The sequence below is a fragment of the Zalophus californianus genome, chromosome 11 (genome assembly GCF_009762305.2).
Source record: "Zalophus californianus isolate mZalCal1 chromosome 11, mZalCal1.pri.v2, whole genome shotgun sequence".
Lineage (NCBI taxonomy): Eukaryota > Metazoa > Chordata > Mammalia > Carnivora > Otariidae > Zalophus > Zalophus californianus.
The window spans coordinates 86,525,936-86,549,004 of record NC_045605.1 but is presented as its reverse complement, the minus strand read 5'-3'; the positions used below and the strand labels follow the sequence as shown (position 1 = coordinate 86,549,004).

General features: G+C 50.2%; 1 protein-coding gene across 4 annotated transcripts in view; it reads right to left on the bottom strand.

Annotated features, from left to right (window-relative positions):
• Positions 1-23,069, bottom strand: part of NAT10 (N-acetyltransferase 10) — a 46,129-nt gene that overhangs the window by 4,160 nt on the left and 18,900 nt on the right. For all 4 annotated transcript variants that reach the window (XM_027581365.2, XM_027581364.2, XM_027581366.2 and 1 more), the window contains exons 12-29: positions 20,053-20,189; positions 16,905-17,029; positions 16,309-16,459; positions 15,926-16,022; positions 14,738-14,854; positions 13,529-13,630; positions 13,360-13,434; positions 12,682-12,798; positions 11,498-11,631; positions 11,245-11,293; positions 8,049-8,145; positions 7,856-7,966; positions 6,726-6,898; positions 6,121-6,240; positions 5,494-5,592; positions 5,058-5,131; positions 4,280-4,363; positions 252-2,019 (exon numbers count right to left, since the gene is read on the bottom strand). In XM_027581365.2, coding sequence (XP_027437166.1) covers positions 1,908-2,019; positions 4,280-4,363; positions 5,058-5,131; positions 5,494-5,592; positions 6,121-6,240; positions 6,726-6,898; positions 7,856-7,966; positions 8,049-8,145; positions 11,245-11,293; positions 11,498-11,631; positions 12,682-12,798; positions 13,360-13,434; positions 13,529-13,630; positions 14,738-14,854; positions 15,926-16,022; positions 16,309-16,459; positions 16,905-17,029; positions 20,053-20,189 — 1,974 coding nt within the window. In that variant the 3' untranslated portion in view covers positions 252-1,907. The remainder of the gene's footprint in view (positions 1-251; positions 2,020-4,279; positions 4,364-5,057; positions 5,132-5,493; positions 5,593-6,120; positions 6,241-6,725; positions 6,899-7,855; positions 7,967-8,048; positions 8,146-11,244; positions 11,294-11,497; positions 11,632-12,681; positions 12,799-13,359; positions 13,435-13,528; positions 13,631-14,737; positions 14,855-15,925; positions 16,023-16,308; positions 16,460-16,904; positions 17,030-20,052; positions 20,190-23,069) is intronic.

Genomic DNA, 23,069 nt, shown 5'->3' with positions numbered 1-23,069 from the left:
TCAGGGCCGAGCAGGGTGGAGAGGTCTGGCTTTAAGGGACCTCCTCCCTGCAACCCGGAGCAGAGCACAAGCCAGGCTTCGGGGCTGGAGAGGCCACAAAAGGGCAAGGGCCGGGCCCTCCTACCCCTGGGAGGACATGGCTGGACAGTTTTAAGAAACCACCCAGCTGTGACCATTTGGGATTCTGACTTTGCTTTTAAGTCTCTCTCTCCTAAGAAAATCCTCTTTGAAAGACAGGCTCAGGCACTCACCTGAAAAAAGGTCAAAAATTAGTCTCGTTGCCCCTCTCAGCACACCATCCTGCAGACCTGACACGGGGGGTCTGCGGGCAGGAACCTGCAGATCCAGGAGACGAAAGGCCCCGAGGCCTGTGTGGACAAGATGCAGGGGTCCCTAGTCCAGACAGAATCTGCCCTCCTTGCTGTGGGTGTGAGTCCTGGGCAGTATGCCTTTAATCCTCCTTGGTCCAGAAGCTCCCCTTCCTTCCCTGCCATGTCAGACTTCGTGGAAACTGGATTACACATCATGGCAGAGGAAAGGGTCTTTGGACTCATGGAAGACCAGTCCTTTTAAATTCTATGAAAAACCAAGGCACATCAGTAACCAAGGGCTCCATGTGAATTTTCCAGATAAAAAGAAGAGCGAGCATGGAAGCTGAAGACTGATGCAGCCAGGGAGCTGTGCAGGACTGCCCTCAGCTCCCGTGCGTGGCACCGGGAAACGGCAGATCAGAACAAGAGCACACGTGAGCCGACTTCCACCTTGAGCCATGCTTGTACCAGGGACAGGGATAAGGAACAATCCTACAGAAACCGGCAGAGGCCCTTCAGGATCAAGGCTTCTTGGAACCAGAAAGGGATACCATCAAACACACACACCAAAGTTTGTGTGAAGCCACCACCTAATTTCTGTCCCCAATTCCTGTCTCCTGACAGGAATGCGGGGGGAAAAGCACGGCCAGCTAGCTTCCAGGTGCCACAGCTCATCCCTCAGAAGGACCACAGCAAGCACGGCTGGTGCTGGCCACTTCTCCCGCAGGCTCCGGGTTGGTTAAGCATGGCCACTGCCTTCCCCTGGCCTTGGCACCAACACCTTCCAGATTCTACCCAGCAGCCAAGATCCACAAGAAACAGGCAGAGGGGCAACTTCCACCTTCGTGGAGTCAATGAGCACCCAGAGGCAGTTGCTCTTTCTGGCTTATTTATTAAAAATAGATTTTCTATCCCTCCCTCACCCCTGCTAGCAAAAAGGTCTTGCCCAACATTTTTTCCCAAATAGATTAAGTAACAGATTTGGGGACTCAAGGTCCTATTCTTAAATTAAGAGCTCAGGCTTTTCTGGGCCATGGGGCCGCAGGCCTGCGGAGCCAGGAGTGGGACGGTTTACGGCAGAGCGAAGCCCAGGGCACAGAACAGTGACCTGCCGCAGCCACCTGGTTAGAGCTACCGCTGCTGCTCTAGGCCTCAGGGCGTCCGGACAAGGCCCTGATGAGAGACCCAGGGCTCAACTAGTGGCCTCCTACGCGTCACCAGAAAGCTGTGTGTTTAATCCTGAGACGGGAAAGAGTCAGTGTGGCTTCCATAGGTGTGAGAAGGAGCTAATACAGCTGGGCCCAGAGCAAAACAGGAACCTACGGGGGGGGAGAAGGCCAGGCGTGCGGGAGGGGAGACAGGCCCTCGGCAGTGCCAGAGGTTTGCCCAAGTGTCGAGTTCTAGGTGGACCGGCAAGGAAGTGCCGTTGCCTTAAGCCAAGCTCAGCCCACGGACTGAATTCCTGGCCAGCTTCCGGGTCTGGCGGGGGCTCTCATTGCCTTTGACAGTCTAGGCCGCCGCCGTCGGGCCCTGCCGGAGACAGCTCGGGAAGTCGGGGGGGCTCTCCTTACGCGTCAGCCGCTGATGCCCACGCTCCTATTTCTTCCGCTTCAGTTTCAGATCTTTTTTGTTCTTCATGTCTCTGTTTTTCTTCAACTTTTTGTTCTGTTTGGGATCTTGTTTGGCTTCCAGCTTCCTTTTCTTGTCACTGGAGAAAAAAAACAGAAAAACCATGAGTAGAAAGAGAAAGAAAATGAAATATGCAGATCTGTACCATCTTTCAGACTGCTCTGCTTTAGGCTTGCTTTGCTTTGTCCAAAAGGGTTTCCACCTTTGGAAACATTAATGACATTAGACACAAATGTTCTCTGCAAGCCTATCCGCATGCCAGGCACTGGGCTGGGGAGACATGCCGACCCAGTTCCTGCCCCGACCGGGCTCTTCCTCGGACAGGGGAACAACTCTCTCTCTTACCACCTGAAACCAGAGTTCTCTTTGGAGTGCTGTTCATTCTCCACTCCTGAGACCTCAAGGAAAATCTCAGGTGTCATAAGGAGGATTCCCTCCCACTGCTCACCACTCAGGATTACCCAGGAAAGCAGACATATTATCCCAAGGACCCTAAGGAGAGTCTCGAATACAAAGCAGAAGACTTCCAGGAAAACCTTATAATACTTTGTGATGTGGCATTATTTTATTTTTCCTGAATGAGAGAGAAACCTAAAGAGCAGTAACTCAGGTTACACATTTCGGCCGGCCAGCAGGAGCCTGACAGGTCACTACTGGAGTCACTCAGCAAATGGCCACCTTCCTTCCCCCTTACAGCTTAAAGATCCTCTCTAGTGGCATTTTGCCCTGGAAACAAACACGTCCCTACGAGGAGAGAACGAACAGTTCTATCCACAGACCACCAACATCATCTGAATGAAGTGACCTCTGGGGGAAAAAAACAACAAAACACTGGTATCTATCATCCTATTCTTTGAGGTGAGGCCTTGCTTTTTTAACCTCCAAGAGTACAATTTACTCAGAGCCCTGAAGTACCACAAAGGTCAGGGAATTCAGGAGGCTCCTCACCGGCAGTAACAGTCAAACAAACAGCAGGCAAAGCCAAGCTCTGAGGAGTGAGGAACCAGCCATCTCCACACCCGGCACATGCCCCGGCCTTTTGTTGCCGTCAAAGCCCCACGCTCAAGGCTGGGGCCGTCGTGGGCCCTGTGCCGCATCTGCCTTATTGTCCAAACCAGAAACTAGGACACACTGACAGTGGGCTCTTGTGCCACATCTGAGAGCATCTGGGGGGTAAGGCTGACATCAATGCTGGAACCTTCAAAATGCCACGGTAACTTACAAAGACGGCAGAAGACAACATTGTGATTTCTGGGATCTACAGTTGCTAGTCACAAGACTTGTCTTTCCAAATACATCCTCTAAGGGACCCTGTCCTGTGGCAATGCCAAGAACTCCCCTCCCTATTAACCCCAAACCAGATGTGGAAGTTCACCTCCAGAGGCCCAGGGCAGGGGAAACCTCATTCTCTTCCAGAGGGAACTCTGATGAAGGTTCTGGCCCGAGGAGCCATTGTCTACGAATGCTCCCCTCTGCAGAAGAGCAGCCGGAGGGGATGGTTATCAAAGCAGGGTGCACGGACTCCTGGGATCCCCCGGACCTTCCAGGGGGGCCCCAAGGTAGAAACTAGTTTCCTAACGACATAAATACACTGTTTGCCCTTCCGTTCTGTCCTCTCACAGCTGACCAGTCTTCCCGCGGCTGCGAGGTGTGTGGTGGCACCAGACTGAATGCGGAACATGAGCCAGCTGCCTTCCATTAAGCCGGATAGTACCGGTTTGCAAAATGTAAAACAGTGCCGCTCTAAGATTTTGGGGCGGGGGGGGGAGGGGGAGTATTTTTTAAGACAGCAAATCAATAACAAATCCATGACTGTTCATTTTGGATGAGTACTTGTTTCTGTTTTTCATTTCTAATATTAGAAATCTCAAAAAATACAACCCACATAAACAAAAGGCCTTTGGGGGCCCTCAATTTTTATGACGCTAAGGAACTCTAAGCCCTAAGCCTTGGAGAACCCTCAGCACAGAGGTACAACTCCAGTCCTCGCGGTGGACACAACCTGGTCCCCATGCCGGCTCCCCCTCCTACTGGCTGGATGCTCCTCGGGAAGTCACCGAACCCCCTCTAGGCTCGGTCACTTCATCTTTAAAGCGGCGCTGGTACTAAAACAGCCACCACCGTTGTTCTGAGGAGAACGGGACACCGCACCCAAGCCCACAGTGGCCCCACGGCCCACCTCATCTGCAGGACAGAGGACACCAAAGCTGCAACCCTCCAAGGAAAGAGCAGTGACTTGTCCCTCAGAGCTTTTGTCTCGGGCCCATCTAGTGAAAGTCACTAGGGAAGCACAGAAGCCACAAAGCCTCTCCGGTCAGAGGTCGTGGGGCCCACCTCACCTCTTCAGGCTGACGATGGAGGCATTCTGCCCGGCTTTGTTCAAAACTTCATTCCATTCTTCGTCATCCCCACGGATTATGTATCTAAAAAAAAAAAAAAGGAACCGTCAAAGCCTGCTTAAAAGAAGACAGCAAGGACAGCCTTGTCAGACGCGGCATGCGGCAAGCCGGCCTGCTGTGTCAGCGTGAGCGGCAGGGGAAGGGGCCGCGAGCACAGCAGGACCCGGCCAGACAGCTGAGCTCCGTTGCAGCAAGGGGGGCCACCAGGCCTGCCAGGAGTCCGACTCCCACTCACTGCCCCCCAGGGGAGCCTCCTGTCGCCCCCCCCCAATCGTTCACTCCCACCTCCAGCAGCACCCTTAGAGCTGGAGCTGGAAGGGGACCAAGAGTCCTAGTACACAGAGGGTTCCACAGCATGGGGTTTTGTGCTTTAGGCAGCAGAATCCTTTCTTCAAACAAATTCACATGCAAAAGCCAAATACAATGCGGCCATTAAAAATGATCCTCATCAATCAGCATCCCCCCCTTCCCTGAGGGGCCTGAGGGAAAATCCTCCCAAATTTTGCAAATAGTGAAGGAGGAAGCTTTCAGCTGTGAGTGCTTCTAGAAGGATGCCATGCAAGGCAGCCAAGGCGCCCAGAAGGGGGTCAGAAGAGGCCCGCAGACAGGTCCTGAGAGTCCTGTTTCTGGGGGTCAGAAGAGGCCCGCAGACAGGTCCTGAGAGTCCTGACGGCCAAGGCGGAGCCTTCGCTCCCCACAAGCCAGGCAGAGGCCTTACTGAGAGAGGTCCATGTTCTTCAGCTTCCCCACTTCTTTCTTGTGTTTCTCCTGGAATTCCTTCGCTGCCTCATCCTGCAGTCAAAGGCCCAGAGACAGTCAGTCAGAGGCAAGCCGAGGACGAAGCACAGAAAAAGGGGAGGGGGCAGAATGTCACCGTGACCAGCACACATGCCCACCATCAGCGGCAGCTCTTACCAAAGACACAGGAATATAAAATGTGCATTGGGAAAAGTCCAAAAGGACCAACAAGAAGTTGTCAGCAGCTGCTGCTGGAGAGCGTGCACGCATGCAGTGGGGCTCACACACGGGAGACGCAGGGAGCTCGAGCTGGCTCCGCCTACAGAGCCTCGGCCGGCGGGGGTCAGGGCCGGGCACCCCTCCTCCAGGGGAATGGGTGCAGGGCCGGCGGCACCAGGCCTTCAGCGGGAACGTACCAAATCATCACTGAGGGTCTTCACAGTGGGCTCCATAAGCACGTCCTTCACTGCCGCCATCTGCTCCTCAATGGCCCGTTCCTGCACCTCACTGAACAGCTGCAAGACCACAGGCAGGAGCGGAAGATGAAGCCGAGGCAGAGTCCCAGCCCCTCACCCCCGAGTCACCCACTTCCTGGACACCCCCAAGTCACTCGGCACCCACTTCCCGGAGCAGAGTGCGCGCACATCCACTGTAAAAGGGCAAGAACACAGACTTTTAGAAAGACAGCAAATTCCTCACACTGTGGCCTCTGGGAGAAAGCATGGAACAGTACAGACAGAGCTGAAGCCCGACCCTTGGGGGGGGGGGGGTGGGGGTGTGTGTGTGTGTGTGTGTGTGTGTGTGTGTGTGTGTGTGTGAAAGAGAGAGAGAGAGAAAAAATCTGAAATGTTAACATCTATTTACATCTACTTATCTTAAGGCAGGGAGTGAGTTTGTTAAATTATTTGAAACTGACCAAAAGAGAGAGAGAGAGAGAAAATCTGAAATGTTAACATCTATTTACATCTACTTATCTTAAGGCAGGGAGTGAGTTTGTTAAATTATTTGAAACTGACCAAAACCCTGCCCTTGTCTCATGTTACCTTCACAACTTTGCGGATGATCCGGTTGAAAAGTCCCATCAGCTGGCCTGCGGGCAGCTCGATCTCCTTTTCCAGCTGGTCCACAGACTTATGCTGTAGGCCAATTCCCAAGAGAAGAGCCTGGAGGATGGAAAATCTGCTGATGTGGCCACCAGGACAGGCCCTTGCCCATTAAAACGGCACCAAGAACCAGTCACTCTTTTGACCACAGCTATGTGGTACGAACTATGGACTTTGCTGGCATCTTCTCTTTCATCCCATTACTGAAACCACCAAGAAATTCTCCCCCTTCCTGAACTCCCCAAACTCATTATCCTGACAAAAGCTGCTTTAGAGCCGCATGAGAAGTTCAGGGTGTCCCTGACCTCTGCTAAGTTCAAGTCAGAATCAAAGCAACGTGGTGGGGTGGGAAGGGCGTGGGTTGACCGCAGCTCTTCTGCGCGCTAACTGTGGCTGGGCACATGACTGACTTCTGAGTCCAAGTGTCCCCACCTGTAAAATGGGGAGAACACTACCTACCTATCAGAACCGCAAGGAATTAAATGCACAAAATTGCACCCGAGCATCCCAGCCGACACCCAGCACACAAGCAGCAGATAACCTACTGACTGGGCAGCAGACAGGGACAGGTCCCCCAGCTGGTTGAGGAAATACATCCGGGAGATGGCCGGGATCAGGTCCATGATGAGATGGTAGTCCACCATGTTCCGTGAGTACATCTCCAGCCTCTTCAGGTCATAGGAGAGGAAGAGGGCTTCCAGTTCCTCCCGGCGCAGCGCTGTACGTGCAACAGAGCCGGACAGGTCAGGGCAGGTCAGGGCAGGTCAGGGCAGGTCTCAAGGTGTGACAGGATTCGCAGATCACACACACAATGGTCCCCAGGTGGCACGCTAATAGCTGCTCCTCCACGGGGCCTTGAACCAGAGCAGGAGAGGAGCCGCCTGAAAGCGCCTGCTCACCGACATAACACACGGCCCTGGGCAGCCTTGACCTTCACCCTGCAAAGGGGGAGGCAGCTCCAGGCCACACAGGGAGCGGGGAAGGCTGGGGTGCACCCCTTGCTCAGAGTTCCATGCCAACACATCAGACCAAGGAAACACTCCTTCCCCACTGTGTCACTTCTCCTCAGGACCCAGCTTCACAGAAAGTGTGTGCTCTGCCCAGTTCAAAGAACACAGCTTTTTCCATCAAAATATAACTGGCAAAAAAAAAAAGGGACACACACACCCACAATGAGCAACAGAAGAAAACCTACAGCTGTTAATACTAAGGATCCACTTTTTAATATTTTTAATATTCAAACAATTTATAAGCCCAAAGCACTTTCCATGTGTTAGCCACATAAGGTTGGGCGCATGTTCTTATTACAATTTCATGAATGAGACTGAGCCTCAGAACTAAGCTGGTTACCCCAGCTCACAGGATTTAAATCAAGTTCCATAATTAACTACCTGTATGACCCTATTTGACATCTGAAGTCAGATCCCATCTCCAAAGCTTTGTTATAAAAATGGAAGGTACTATGGGTGCTGGTGCCCCTAAGGCAGAGCAGGGCCTGGGGTGGGGGGTGGGGTGGCAGTCAGTGGGAGATGCAGGCCTAAGACCCGTCCCTCAATTCCTAAAATTCCTAAGCCAGCCTTCTTCCTGGACCACCACGCTCACCTCACCTCCTCCTCCCACGAAACATACTAAGATCTGCCACCACCAGCCCTCCGCGCCGGCCCTCACAGCTCACCTGGTTGTGCTGGCTTCCCAATGTTCTTGTTCTGAATGATGTTCAGAGCCAGGGGGGGAGAGAAGGTGCCGAACTGGTAGGACAGCAGGGCTAGGAACCGCCTTCGGAAGTCTGTGGAGTACAACCACACGCAGTCAGAGGTGTGGGGGCCCCTGGCCTGCTACCTCACTGCCCCCTTTCCCCTCCAATTTACCTTTCCAAAAGGCGGGGAGCCATGCTCCCCGGTCAGCCTCCTCCTCATCAGTCAGTGTCTTCAGCATGATGCATGAGTGTTCCCCAGTCAGGTCATTCTGTGAAACACAAATGCCTGCTCGGCATCAAGAGCGCCGTTTTTTGAAGCATCTGTCACTGCTGAAGGGCAAGCAGGCAGGGTGGGAAGATGCGGTGCCTCCCTGGGCCTTTCCTTCCTCCCAGCTGGGAGAGAGCCCTCTGCGCACAGCCTGCACCTTCCCCACAGCTGTCAGAGGCCACTCGGTTCTGACTCCCTAGCAGGTGCCAGCCACCACGGCGGAGCAGAGCGGTTCAGATCGTCCGAGCACGTGGTCTGCTCTGGACCCACGGAAGTGAGCCACTTGCACACATCAGGTCAGATTCTGAACTCAGAGTCATTACAGCTTAAATTCCACGTGATCCAATCCACATGTTTTGGAACCTTACAACAAAACTCCTGGCCCCACACCTAGAATTCTCATACTGGCAATCAGCTTACAAATGCAAGCTTCTTTAGGTGCTGAAATAGTGGGTACAGGTTTTTAAATTTTTATTATACACCACCCACAAGACCCCACACCATAGAAATATCTAATGGATTTCGACAAAGAGCATTCACAGAAAACACCCACACCACGTCACAAATGAGCGGCATACAGAAGCACAGCAATAATCCACAATCTACACTGAGCTCAATGGTCTGCACCCTCCTTGCTGCTGACCAGCAAACTTACAGCCCAGCCTCAACTAAAACCACTAACAAGGACCCAGCCCATCTGGGAGCTGCTCTATGCCCACACGGAAGCAGCCGAACACCCAGCGGTCTTTGCCAGGCCCACTTTAAACACTCAAATGGGTACCATCCTTGGATACTGGCCTTGTGTGTTCAAAAAAAAAAAAAAAATCAAATCTCCAACACTCCTTCTCTCAGCTGACAGCCTCTCCTCCCTGGGAAAACAGAAACAACCAGAAGAGAACTTCATCTACCCAATACCAACTCAACCAACCGACACCTTCTGTGCCCAAACTCTCTGCCTCCCCTGTTGCTGTGAAGGAGGAGGTGGCCACCTCTCCTCCTGCACTCGGGTTCCTACTCCCCCTTGCCTCCTCGAGGTCTGCAATCAGAGCCCTGTCACCTGTACTACTATTTGTACAATCTCTACAGTATCATACCCTGCAGCAAACAAGCATGTTCTAGAATCTTCCATCTGACAAACTCCCCTTAATGCCAATGTCCCTGCAGCTACCTGGCTTCTCCATCCCCTTTTGCTTCCCCTAAAATCATCTACTTCCTCACTTCCCCTTCTCTCCAGTTGGGCTCTACAGCAGCTGCTCTCCCTCTAATCACCACTGCCAACAAGACCACTGGCCATTTAGTTGTCCTTAGCTTACCTGCTCTCCCACAGCCACAGATTCCCCCTTCTCTCTTTTTGGAGAGAGAATATGTGCACGCAGGCCTCTGTAGGGGCAGAAGGAGAGGGAGAGAGAGAATCTCAAGCAGCCTCCAAGCTTAGCACAGAGCCCAATGCAGGGCTGGATTCCACGATCCTGAGATCATGACCTGAGGCAAAATCAAGAGTTGGGACGCTCAACCTACTGAGCGACCCAGGCGCCCCCACCCTTCCTGAAAGACTGGTTAAACTTGCCTTCTGATACCTTCCCCTACTTTCTTCTCCAGCTCAAGGCCACTCCTCTGTCTCGGACCCACTCCTCTGAAGGCTGGAGAGTCCAGGATGCACCCTCCTCTCAGCTGACCTTCAGTCTCAGTTTTCAATAACTTTAAAAATGTACTCATTCACTGAACCAAAGTATTTACTGAACACAATACTACTCTACACGGTAGATGCTATTAAGCGCTGGGGTTATAGCTGTGAAGAAAACAAAGTCCTCGACCCTAGGGAGCACATTCTCCTGAGAACACGCTCCCAAGTGTCCATCTCCAGCCCCAACCTCTCCCTGGAGCGCCAGACTCCTGTAGGCAACCAGTTGTCCCACGTCCCCATCAGGTATCCGATAGCCTGTCACACTGCACCAAGAGCATTCCTAGTGTCTGCTCCAGACCTGTCCCCTCCAGCAGCTCTTCTCAGCAAACAGCACCTCCATCTTCCAGTTTCTCACCCAGAATCCCAAGCCAAAAACCCAAGAATTATCCTCAAGTCTTCTGGTTCACTCATCCTCCAATCTAATCCATCAGTTCAACCCCCAGACATACCTGGCCTCTGCCACTTCCGTCTGTCTTCACCACTTCCTCTCAGCCCAAGCCCCATCTCGGGCACCCACCTCCCTGCCTTCACTTTCAGGCCACCACCGTCCACCACGGTCTACACAGCAGTCACAGCTCCTTAACACCTTCCTCCGACCGGACGGGAAGAAAAGAGAGTCCCCACCCACCCTCGCTGCCCCACTGTGACCCACACCAGCCTTCTTTCGCCTCCTTCAAATCACCAAGTCACTTCCACCTCAGGCCCCACACTCGCTGCACCCGCTGCTTAGAAACACATTTTTCTCCAGGAATGTCCACATGGCCGGTCCACTCTGATCATTCAGGGTCCAGTTTGAAAGGCCACCCTTCGGAAGCCTGACCACTCAGTACACTACGATTTCAGTGTTTAGGTTTCTTCACGGCACCTAGTGTGATCTGAAAAGTTCTCGTTTTCTTCACTTTCTTGTTGCCCATTTCGACCCATTAGAAAATAAGCTTCGTGGCTTATCTTGCTCACAGATGGTAAATAAATGAATTTTTTTTATGAACTCCCAGTCAGTAATTCCCCCTTCCATAATCTCCATGGCTCTGTCAGCCATGCAGTTACATCCCTCCCTCAGACACCAACTTATAATCGGAGTCTGTCCACCTGCAACCCTCTCCTAAAAACATGGTTTTACTTTTTACAGTAATATTCGAAGAGGCCCCCAGGCTGCAGGATTCCAGAATTTGATGAACAAGTCCATGTGCACCTCTGCCACTTTATAATCGAGCACAAGGGCAAGCACACACCAGGTGTGCACCGCACAGCACGGGAGTAAGGCCAGGGATGACAGCGGTTTCAGTGTCCATCAGAATAAACTTCTTGCAGGCAGGGGCACACATGCTCAGAGCACAGAAAGAGGCACCAGGGCCTAAGGACAGGCCTGTCACCAACTGTAACTGCAAACCCACACCCCTCCTCTGCCTCACTCACCGGGGTCTGTCTCAGATAAACAGGAACAAACCCAGCTCGTTTCCAGAACCTGCGAAGATACAAAAAGAGCAGCGTGCACCTCCTGAGAGCAGCTGACACATGAACATGGGAAGGGTATTCAATGGATGGCTGACAGACACACCGGCCAGAAAGGCACGTGCACACACACACACACACACCCCACAGAACTCTCATTCTGGGGACACCGAGGCCATGGAGTGACGTGAGGAAGGGAGGGCAGGCAAACCCTTACTTGAGGAGCCGAGGGGTCAAGCCATAGGACACACCCAGGTAATCCAAGTGCTCAGCAGGCCTCTCGTTCAGTTTGAGGAGTAAGGGAGGCAGGTCCTTCCGAGGAGTGATGACCTCTTCCAACAAGCTGACGGCCTGGAGGATGCGGAAAAGAACATAGTGCACCCGGCCCAGGAAAAGGGAGCTCAGTGACATTCCCAAGCACGCCCACCAAACAAGGCTCGGGCCTAAACCCGGCTAAAAACTGGGACAGGTTTCTTTGTTGTTTGTTCCCTGGTTTTTAATATACAGGCACACCACTAGGTCCAGTGATCATTCCCAAGTACACCAGACACCTGGACACACATGAAATCACACTGCTCCAAACCGAGAATTCAGGTAAACAGCCACACAGTTTCAAAATGCCTAAATATTTAAGAAGAGACAGGGCCTGAAGATCCAGCTCTGTCACCAGGTGGCTCTGTGACTTGGGCAGTGACAAACCTCTAAGCCGTCCCTTAAATACAAGCCCCTTGCCCACCTCCTGAACAGGCATATTGTGAAAATCAAGTGAATGTGTGTGAAAAACTGTCGCAGTTCATGCCGTTAATGATCTTACCAAGAGAGAAACAACTTCCCTTAGTCTGGGCCCAGCGACCGGAGGAGGAGTCTGGTGCGAAGGTGGAGCACACATGCGCATTACCTGGGAACTCATTAAGATACACAGATCTCGGGGCCCCACCCCCACCCTCTGACTCCGGAGGCCTGGGGCAAGGCTTGAGAACTGGCATTTTTAACAAGTATCCAGGTGATGCTGATGATGCTGATCTGAGGTTCTCAACTCAAGTGCCTCAAGAAGCTGCTGCTTCTCCAAAACAGGAGGAAATCTGCTAGCGATCTGAGAGCCCAGACCACTGAACAGTTGCTTTTTTTTTTTTTAAGATTTTATTTATTTATTTGACAGAGAGATAGAGAGCACAAGTAGGCAGAGTGGCAGGCAGAGGGAGAGGGAGAAGCAGGCTCTCTGCTGAGCAGGGAGCCGGACATGGGGCTCGATCCCAGGACCCTGGGATCATGACCTGAGCCGAAGGCAGCCGCTTAACCGACTGAGCCACCCAGGCGCCCCCACTGAACAGTTCTTGATGCTCCTGAAGACGCAGAGAACCATCCTCCTGGGAACAAGGAGCTCAGCCAAAAGATGCTTACCTCGCTGCTGACGGTGTGAATTTCTTGTGGCGTCTCAAGGACATTTTCCTCAAGACAAGGGAATCTGCCTTCGAAGTACATCTGAAGCAGCTGCATGGCTCGGCTGCCATAGCCCATCTGTGAGCAAACACAGAGAGAAACAGACAAAAGGAAGAGAAAGGTTCTCAATCTGTGGAAACCACCTCTACACCCCTGTACTCTCCCAGAAAGCCTTCACTCCGAGTCAAACTACATTTGGCAGAGAACCGATGATATCCCTCAGTGAGGTCAAAGCAGAGACACTAAGAACGAGCACACTATGACCCTCACTCTCACACCATCTAGCCTGAGCAGGAGGAGGGCAGGTCCCCAGATCAGCAAGCCCCAAACTGGCATCTCCATAGCTGACTCCTCAGTGGGGATTTCTAAAGAGACGGGAGCTAACTGTGGAAAGTAGGTCAGGTTCACAGGTGCCCTGTCTTCACGAAAGAAAAGCAAGCATATACAATCATCCTGTCCACCCGCCAACCCCTAGCCCCGGGGCAACTGTCCACAGCAGAGGAGGACCCCGAACTGCTTACTCCTTGACGAGCCACCCATCCAACCAACCAAATAAATACACCTGCCCTAGGGAGCCGCCAGCAGCACAGCTGCAGCTAATAAAGCCCAGCAGGTTGGAGAGGCATGAGGCTGCATTACCCCTTGGTAATCCGGATGAACAGCAATGCGAACAACCCTTCCACCTGAAAGGCCGCCGAAGTCTGGGTCTTGGAACTGTGTGGGAGACACGAGCCAGGAAGTGAGCCACCAAACATCCTCCAACCCCGCCAGCTTCCCTCACTCGGCCAGGTCAGGGAGAGGGTGGCACCTGTTCCGACACCGTCCACGGGATCAGGTCCCCCGAAGCCTTCTTGCCTCGAGACAGGCTGTTCAAGATGGACTGGCGAGAAATCTCCCCCTCAAGGCACACCTACGGAGGAAGCAGGACAGTGCAGACAGAGAGGCCGGACGTAGGCATCGAGCCCACTCACGGAACATCATCGGCGCTCTGCTGCTGCCTCTCTGACAAGGCCGGCTGTTTCCACTCTAGTTCGGGCTCAACTCTGCAGCAGATTCCTCCATTTCCAATGGAAGTTTCAGGACTGTGCCCTGGGGGCATCCTGACACTGTCATCCATAAGGCAGAATACAGACCTCCTCCTGGCCCACAGAGCAAAAACTACGCTAGAAGACGGTCTCCATGCACGGTGTGCATGTGTGCACATCAATTAAGACACAGGATGCTCCCGCAGCTCTGTATGACACGGTGCAAATTCACAAGGACTCCGGTGTCTAACAGGAGAATGGTTCAAAACAGTATGGTATGTGCATAAATGAAATGCAATGCAGCCTTTAAACTGTGCAGATTATGAGTATCTGACAGGCTGAAAAAAAAACGCAGATTCCAAAACACTATGATCTCACGTTTACGAAAAGGAAAAATAATATAGAAATGCAGAAGTAGGGACGCCTGGGTGGCTCAGTTGGTTAAGCATCTGCCTTCAACTCAGGTCATGATCCCAGGGTCCTGGGATCGAGTCCCACCATCGGGCTCCCTGCTCAGTGGGGAATCTGCTTGTCCCTCTCCCCCACCCCTGCGCATACGTGTGTGTGCGTGTGTGCTCTCTAATAAAATCTTAAAAAAAAAAAAAAGAAAAGAAATGTGTAACCACATGCCAGGCATTAAAAACATTATTTTTTCCAACCTGTATCTTCTAATCTTAGAAGTACAGGTATTGCTTTTGTAATAAAGGAGGAAAACAAGTTCTGTTTTAGGAGGAGCCCTAGGTCAAAATACGAGAGGCTAGTTCCGACTTTCACCTCTCCTCCAACAGTGGGGCTTTGGGTTTCCGTCGGCGGTGGTTTCCTTCCACGCACCCTACTCGCCTGCCTCGAATCACCCAGACACTTGGCTCCACACCGGGAATCAACACCTCCCCCACCACGCCACAGTTACTGAGCCATTCATCCTTGATTCCTTTTTTTTTTTTTTTTAATCCTTGATTCCTAAGTGCTTCCCCAAATCATGGCCACCATACCTGGATGACAGCAAGCACTTCGGGCAAGGCATTCTGGGTGGGGGGCACCGGGGGCAGGAGGCAGAAGAGAAGGTGAGCAGGTGCATCAGAAAGCATCTGGAGATCATTGGGAGAGTTCTGCGGGCACAAACACGAGTCCCTGAGAACCACTCCTCTTGTCCTTTACTCGAGAGGCCACCCCGGAGGCATCGGCTGACCGGTGCAGCTCCCTCCCCAAAGCCAAGCTGCAAGCTGAAATCCCGCTGAGCGCTTTTCTAGTATGTTGGCCAGCCAGCCCGAAACCGTCTGAAATGGCCTAGAGGGGACTTCACCTCAAATGTTTGCTGTCATCTGTACACAGTGCTGAGGCTATGGAGGAGGGCAGAGGACTGCTTCAGCAGTACTGTGGATTTCACAGCTGGGAAGTGAACTTTTTCCTGAGAAGAGGCTGCTATTTCAAGAAAACCTGTCACCACTTCTAACACCCAACTCTTCAGGGGCGCCTGGGTGGCTCAGATGGTTGGGCGTCTGCCTTTGGCTCAGCTCATGATCCTGGGGTCATGGGATCAAGTCCCGCATCGGGCTCCCTGCTCGGTGGGGAGCCTGCTTCTCCCTCTTCCTCTGCCTCTGTCTCTCTGTCTCTCTCTCTGACTCTCATGAATAAATCAAAAAAAAAAAAAAAACAAAAAACAAAACACCCAACTCTTCAGCCTTCTGCTGAAGGGTGTTCATAAAAATGCTACCTAGATTTTCACCATGTGTCCTTCCCAACATGCCCTTCAGTTTTGAACACTTTCAAATATTCTAAATTCTCATTTGGTGCTCCTTAAAAACAGCCCAGAGCTGGCCTCGGTCAGTCGGTACCACCGGGTAACCACTGCTAAGCCATCTGAGCCCATCTGCTCAGCAGACGAGTGAGAAACACAAGAACCTATTTTAAAACAGGCAAAGCTCTCCACCTTCCCCAGCTACCAAGCATGGAGCTACGTGCAGGAATTCCACACTCTGTCTGCAAAGCTAGAAGCCCAAGACAGGTCTGATCAATGGGAAATGCAATCTCTCCAGCAAGATAAGTGGACCTCGACAACATCAGGACATCTAAGTCCCAGTGCAATGGTCACCTGAGCCATCAGGTAATAAAGATATGTATGAAAAGCCAAAAAAGGCACTGTCAGAGCTGAAGTTCACCCAAGGGCTGGCTGCAGTTACCTTGTAGTGAGAAGCCACACAGAGGGCCATAAGCCTTTGCAGGAAAACTTCAGAGGCCTTGTGGTAGCAAAAGAGGGTATCTCTGTTAACGTAGTAGCTGCGTCTGGAGTTAAGCAACCAAAACAAACCAAAGAGAGCCCCAAACAGGACATACTGCTTCCAGAAGGGACCTGGATACATGGATTGCCCCCAGCCTGAAAGGAGGAGCCCCACATCCTCCAGACAAGCCCTGTATTGTAGGGCAGGAGCAGAAAGGAAATGGAGAACATTCAACTTTCCCCTCTCCCTGGAGTGGCAGCCTCTGCAACAAAGGGCCGAGGCCTTCTGCTCAATGCTTTCATCGCCCCCCCACCCATCACAGCGCACAGATGCCAGGAGGATACAGCTCGCAGGCCTCGGGCAGGGGGCAGCCTGAGACTATCCGGGTGATGCTGAGGCAATCCAGGCACAGTAGGTCATTCAGCCACTTCTCCACCGCGTCCCCGGGGGCGTATCGGATGGACTCCTGCAGGGAGACCTCATGCAGGGTCCGTGCTGCTCCCCACAACACACACACGTGACGAGAAACAATTATTAGATGTGTTTTGTCTAAAAGAGCAAGGCAAATGTTCTACTTTCTCTGTCACAGGCCCACGTAAATGTGGCTTGAGAATTTTTTTTTTTTTTTTTTTTTTTTGGCTTGAGAATTTAAACGGAGTAGTTTTAAACTGTTCTGGGGGATGGTCAATTTGCCATGACACTGAACCCACAGGGATCCCGCTAAGTCGGTGCAACCATGCCCTGAGGCGGTGACCAGCCTGGGTCAGGCTCCCATCTGGTCACAGGCTTGCTGTTCCCTGGGGAAAGCAACTCCACCTCCTGGGGACCCAACCTCTATGCCTGATGGCAGCACAGTCCGGTACCGCCCATGCTGGTACAAGGAGAGGACCTTGCAAGAGAATCTGCGGGACCCGCCGTGGACAGGCCCATCTGGGGGTACCTGATGCCAGTCTGGCTGTCGCTGTGGCCTTGTTCTCAGCGGTGGTGCTGATCTGGCTCTGGGCACTCTGCTGACGGAGCTGCTGGATCAGCTTGAGGGACAGGGACCGGCCAGTGCCCTCGTAGCTAGGAGCAAAAGCAAATGCAATCAGGCATGACGTCCCAAATCCACTGTCTAGGAGAGGACAAAGAACTGCCTTCCCCCCCCTGCTGCCGTCTGGACTCCCAGCAGAGCGTGCACACACCTGCAGGAGGCAAGGCAGCCTGGTGGCTCAGCTGAGGGCCGGTGGGGCCGGGGTTCAAGTCTGGCATGACTACTGAGCACCTCTGGGCAAGGAACTCACCCTCTTTAAGCCTCATCCTCAAAAGGGGGTTATTCTACACACCTCACAGGATGGTGCTGTGAACCAAAAAAAAAAAATAAGGACTGGGAAGATGATGCAAGTAAAGCCTTCAGCATAACGAACTGGACCACTGTTCAATGGTCAGTGAGTGAGCGGTCGCTGAAGTAATGCACCGGAAGGAATACAGAGAGCGCTTCCGGTTTGGAAAATCAAGACTGAATAAACCCACCACCTCAGTAATTCCTTTCATCCCTACTTTCACTGAAAAGATGACCAAACAACTAACAAAAATTTTGGAAAAAAAAGAAATCTTTACTCTGGCCACCAAATGGGCTCTTGTCATTTGTATTTCCTCCTTCAGTCACAGCACAGGTGACCAGAGGGGGCAGACCGCTCAGTGGGTCTTCTTTTTTACTTATGGTACTCACTCTGATAATAATATTTAAAGACTATGTATGTAAATACTTCCTTTTACTCAAATACTATTTTTAAAGAATGATGAAAAAATAGGAATTTTGAGGTGTTTTATTCTCCTTCCTGGCCACACATAACAAAGCTTTCTCAAAAGAATTCCATTTACTTATTCAAAAAAGAAAAACAAGTAAGCACAAGCAACAAAACAATCTCTTGTGCTTCAAAGGACATTATCAAGAAAGTGGGAAAAAAACAGAAGAAAATTTTTATAAATCATGTAAGGCACTTATACCTGGAATATATAAGGAAACCTTACAAATCAATAATAAAAAGACAAGCCAAATAGAAAAATGAGCAGAGGATCTAAATAGAGATTTCTCCAAAGATCTACAAAGGGCGGGTAAGCACATGATAAGATGCCCCACATCATCAGCCATTAGAGAAATGCAAATGAGGGCCATAATGAGACACGACTTCACACTCACTAGGATGGCTATAATCAAAAAGACATAACACACATGCTGGCAAGGACGTGGAAAACTTGGAAATCTCATATGCTACTGGTGGGAATTTAAATTGGTGCAGCTGCTTTGGAAAACAGTCTGGCAGTCCCTCAAGCGGTTAAACATAAAGTTACTATCTGACCCAGGAATTTCACTCCTGGGTATATACCCAAGAGCAATGAAAACATGTCCACACAGAAAACCTATATACAAATGTTCACAGCAGCATTATTCCTGACAGCCAAGAGATAGAAACAACCCCAATGTCCATTAACAACTGAATGGGAAAAAAAAAGTGTATAAACATACAATGGAATATTATTTGGCCATTAAGAGGAAGGAAATCCTGACACAAGATACATGGATGAACCTTGAAAATATTATGGTAAGGGAAAGAAGCCAGTCACAAAAGACCCTACATTGTTTGGTCCCATTTACATGAATTGTCTAAAATAGGCAAATCTATAGAGACAGAAAATAGACTAGTAGTTCCCCAAAGGCAGGGGGGGTTAGGGAGGGATTAGAGGGCGATAGGTAACGGGTATGGTTTTTCTTTTGGGGGTGATGAAAATGCAAAACTGATTGTGGGGCTGGTTGCACAACTCTGTGCAGATACTAAAAACCACCGAATTACACACTCAAAGTGGGTATATTGTATAGTATGTGAATTATAGCTCAAGAAAACTGTTAACAAAAAAAGTAAAATCCATTTTCTTTAAATATTTTCAGTATAAGTAAAGCAGACACAGTAATAAATCTGTAACACAGAATAATCTCTTCAAGATGTGATTTCCGCACAGAAATCTTTCCAATATTGAACATATATACTTACTGGCCTGGAAAGAGCTCACGATATATTGTTACATAAAAAAGCAAATTAAAAACAGTACATAAACTGTGTTTACATTCTTGTTCAAAATAAAAAAGTAAAATAAATGCATAGAAAACGTATAACAAAATTCTAACAGTAGCCATCTCTCAGTGGTGATACTATCAAGTGACTTTTCTTTTTGCTTGCCTATTTTTCCTAATGGTTCTACAGCAAGCATAAACTAAATATTTCAAGTATCTAAACAAAGCTCTTGAGCCATTATAAGACTGCTGTCTTGGGGCGCCTGGGTGGCTCAGTCAGTTAAACATCTGACTCTTGGTTTCAGCTCAGGTCATGATCTCAGGGTCGTGGGATCAAGCCCCGAGTCAGGCTCCACGTTCAGTGGGGAGTCTGCTTGGGATCCTCTCTCTACCTCTGCCCCTCCCTCCACCTTGCTCTCAAGTAAATAAGTCTTTTTATTTTTTTTTTATTTTTTATTTATTTATTTGAGAGAGAGAGAACGAGAGACAGAGAGCATGAGAGGGAAGAGGGTCAGAGGGAGAAGCAGACCCCCCACTGAGCAGGGAGCCCGATGCGGGACTCGATCCCGGGACCCTGGGATCATGACCTGAGCCGAAGGCAGACGCTTAACGACTGAGCCACCCAGGCGCCCTCAAGTAAATAAATCTTAAAAAAAAAAAAAGACTGCTGTCTTATACTAATTTGATAATTGCCGTAACACTGTATTTCCACATGGCTCTACAAGAGACGACATCAGTACTGCTGTGTGCTCTCTCAAACCTTATCAGGCCTAGAGACAGAATGAGACCTTTACCACTTGGGTCATGAAATTCTTCAGTTTCATGCTGCCCATTTACCATCAGACCAGAGGTGGGCACCACTCATTAATGAGAGACCGACTCCGACATGCACAAGCCCCAGGAGAGACCAAAGCCGCTCCCACGACTCTGACTTCGGGAACCGGACCGACCTGCCCCAACCCAGGCGCGTTCACTCATGCCGCCTAACAGGCAAGGACCTACAACGGGATCAATGACCCCCACTCGAGGTGCTTACCCATTGATGGTGGATGCCATGAACACAAGGTACGGGCCCAGGAGGCTTTTCACCAGGGGCAGGGGGATGGCAGCGGCTTCATCAATCACAACCAGCTCGGCCTGACCCAGTTTCACAGCATCTGCAGGATGTATATACTGCGGGAAAGAAAAGTTTATATTATCACCGGCCACCCCAGGGCCACAGCTGTGATCCCTGCAAGGCCTCATAAAAGCCACTCTCTGTCCTCTCTCTCTCTCCCCCTTCCCAGTTCTTCTTTCTCTCACTCCTCCTTCCCACTTTTCCCTGGCAGGATAAAACAGAATGAGCTCGGAGCCAGACACCTGGGTTCGGAAGTTCAATCACCAATTATGTGCCCCTAGACAGGTCACTTAGCCTCGCGGCCTCAGACTCCTCTCCACACTGTAAAGTGGAAGAAATACCTATCTGATGGTTACTCGAGAGAAACATCAGGGAAATGTAGAAACATGTCCTGGCTGGTGCCTGGCCTAGTAATGATAGGCGGGGCTCCCCCTTCCTTTCTTCTCATGCTTCTCCCCAGCCTCGCTCTGGCCAGAGAGCTGGAGGGACAGCCTCAGCCCAGCGGCGGCGGCGGCAGATGAGACGATGTCAGGTGTCTCAAGCGCCTGCTACACACTGGGTCCTGGGCTCCCTGCTTGGTCACCGTCATTAAGGCCAAGTCTCCCTGAACTGGTGAGGACACTTCTAAGACTCGATTCCTTCCTAATACACAAACACATGTCCTTAACTGTATTATTAGCTTGGCCACCTAATACCACAAACTTGCCCTAAGTTTGGCATCCTTACGCATACTAACTACCTCTTCACTTTCTTCAGGGCTTCCTGCTATTTTTAAAGTTTGTGCAAGGCCACGAAGAGGTATTTTACAGGAGAGGAAACCTGATGGCCAACTAACATAAAGACATGCAACCTCACTAGTAATCACTGCAATACCAAAGACAAGGAGATCCCATTTCACACACAGGTAAAAATTAAATAGCCGTAAAACACCCAGTGTTGGTAAGAACTTGAGGAAAACAAAAATTAAAAAAAAAAAAAAATGCCATTGGGAAGGTAATCTGGTACACTTTTTTACAGGAGAATTTGGCAAAATCCAAGAAAGGGGGAAATCTGTGCATACTCTAAATCAAACAGTTCCACTCCTAGAAACATAAATAAACAGTAGTATAAACATAAAATGAGTGAAATCAACCAGAGCTACAAGCTTCAATCTGGACAAATCTTGAAAACAAATGCTGAGTAACAAGGCAGGCGGGGGAAAAAGGACAAGTATGGTATGTTACCATTTTACCTAGGAAAATACAAACACAAGAACTGAAAGGAAACACACCAACCCAGAGCACAATTACCTACGGGGAATGGCACAAGGAGGGAATGGGACGGGGAGGGGTACAAGAGGGGCCGCGACTGTGTCTAAATGCTTTACATTTTTAAGACAAAAATAAGAATGACTTTTAAAATATGAAATAAACACAGTCAACAACAAAGTGTCGACATTCCTTAGACTTAAGTGCTTAGATTCTGAGTGTTACCTTGACCTCTGTACTTTTCTGAAGTATTTCATTACGAATAAGATCTAACTGCTTTGTTGGAAGTCGAATGATGGATCAGGGAGACAGCAACTCCACTCAACTCTGAGAGCAAGTACACACCCTCAGTAGGGCCCCATGTCTTGGACTCTTCAAGGGGAAAAAAACCTAAACGAGCACCTCATAAAAGCAGCAGAAAGCAGCCCCCCAGAGAGGTGTAGCTGACTTTAATCTAATATTCGTCTTTTTCTCAATTTCCAGCAAGGAGGAGGAGGCCTCAAAGGGACCCAAATGGAGCCTCATAAAGTCAGGTCACCTCTTCTGTGTTTAAACTCCAGCCTGGAGACAAAGGGACTCTGGCAATACAAGCGGGTCTCTGATTACAAATCCAAACAGCAGCAAGGGCTGAGCCTGGGCATTTCAGGGAAAGGTTTCCTTTCTCTGGTTTGTGTATTTTTCTTGAGTTTTAACAGGTCTCTGTATTCTCACTGCCTGTGGCCTGCCCTCCACCCCACCCCACCATCAGACTTCCCCCCACTTTCAGTGAAGCTGAGGGAATCTGGCAAAAATGGGAAGAAATGTACAGAATGAAGAGATTCTAGAAAGAGACCTAGTAGGAAAAAATTAAGATCCTTAGGTAAAAGACATAAATAAACACTTACCATTATTTACAATCTGGATCTTTGAGGAAAGGTATACCTCCCTGACAGGCAGATACATATGCCTTCACAGGCATAAAGGTCATAAACTGCCAAGTTTACCTGGCTCGCTTCCCACCCCAAGTCCGAAAATAATCGATGAGCCTCCTACGCTGGGAGCCCAGGGGCCTCCATTCCTTCTGCAAGCCTGTCACACTGATGTTTCTCTACAACTGAACAAAACTGTACTTTGGACAAGTGCAGACCATTCAGGCTTCCAGAGCACTGGAGATTTATAGAGCTTTCAGGGAAACACTATTTAAAAAGGAAAGTAGGCCACTGGCTAAACCACAAAGATTCAGAGTACATCTTGCAAAATTATTTTTCTCTTTTTAAATGGAGAGGCTGTTGTTCTAGTTACAGATGCACCATCTCAAAACCTACTGTAACTAAGGAAAATCAGAACTGATGTCAGAACAGTGATAGCAGTTCTTTTAGCTGATTCGTATACTCAAAATCCCACTTACTCGATTTTCAAGGGATAAAACGATAACTTTCCAACGTGGCTACATAAGTTTGTGAGTTTGCTTGCAAGTTTACCTTGAGAAGAGGCCGAAAATCTGGATCAGGTTTATCATAAAACAGCAACACTGTATACAAGACACCCACTTAGGGCGCCTGGGTGGCTCAGTCGCTAAGCGTCTGCCTTTGGCTCAGGTTGTTACCCCAGGGTCCTGGGATCAAGCCCCACATCGGGCTCCCTGCTCTGCGGGAAGCCCGCTTCTCCCTCTCCCACTCCCCCTGCTTGTGTTCCCTCTCTCACTGTGTC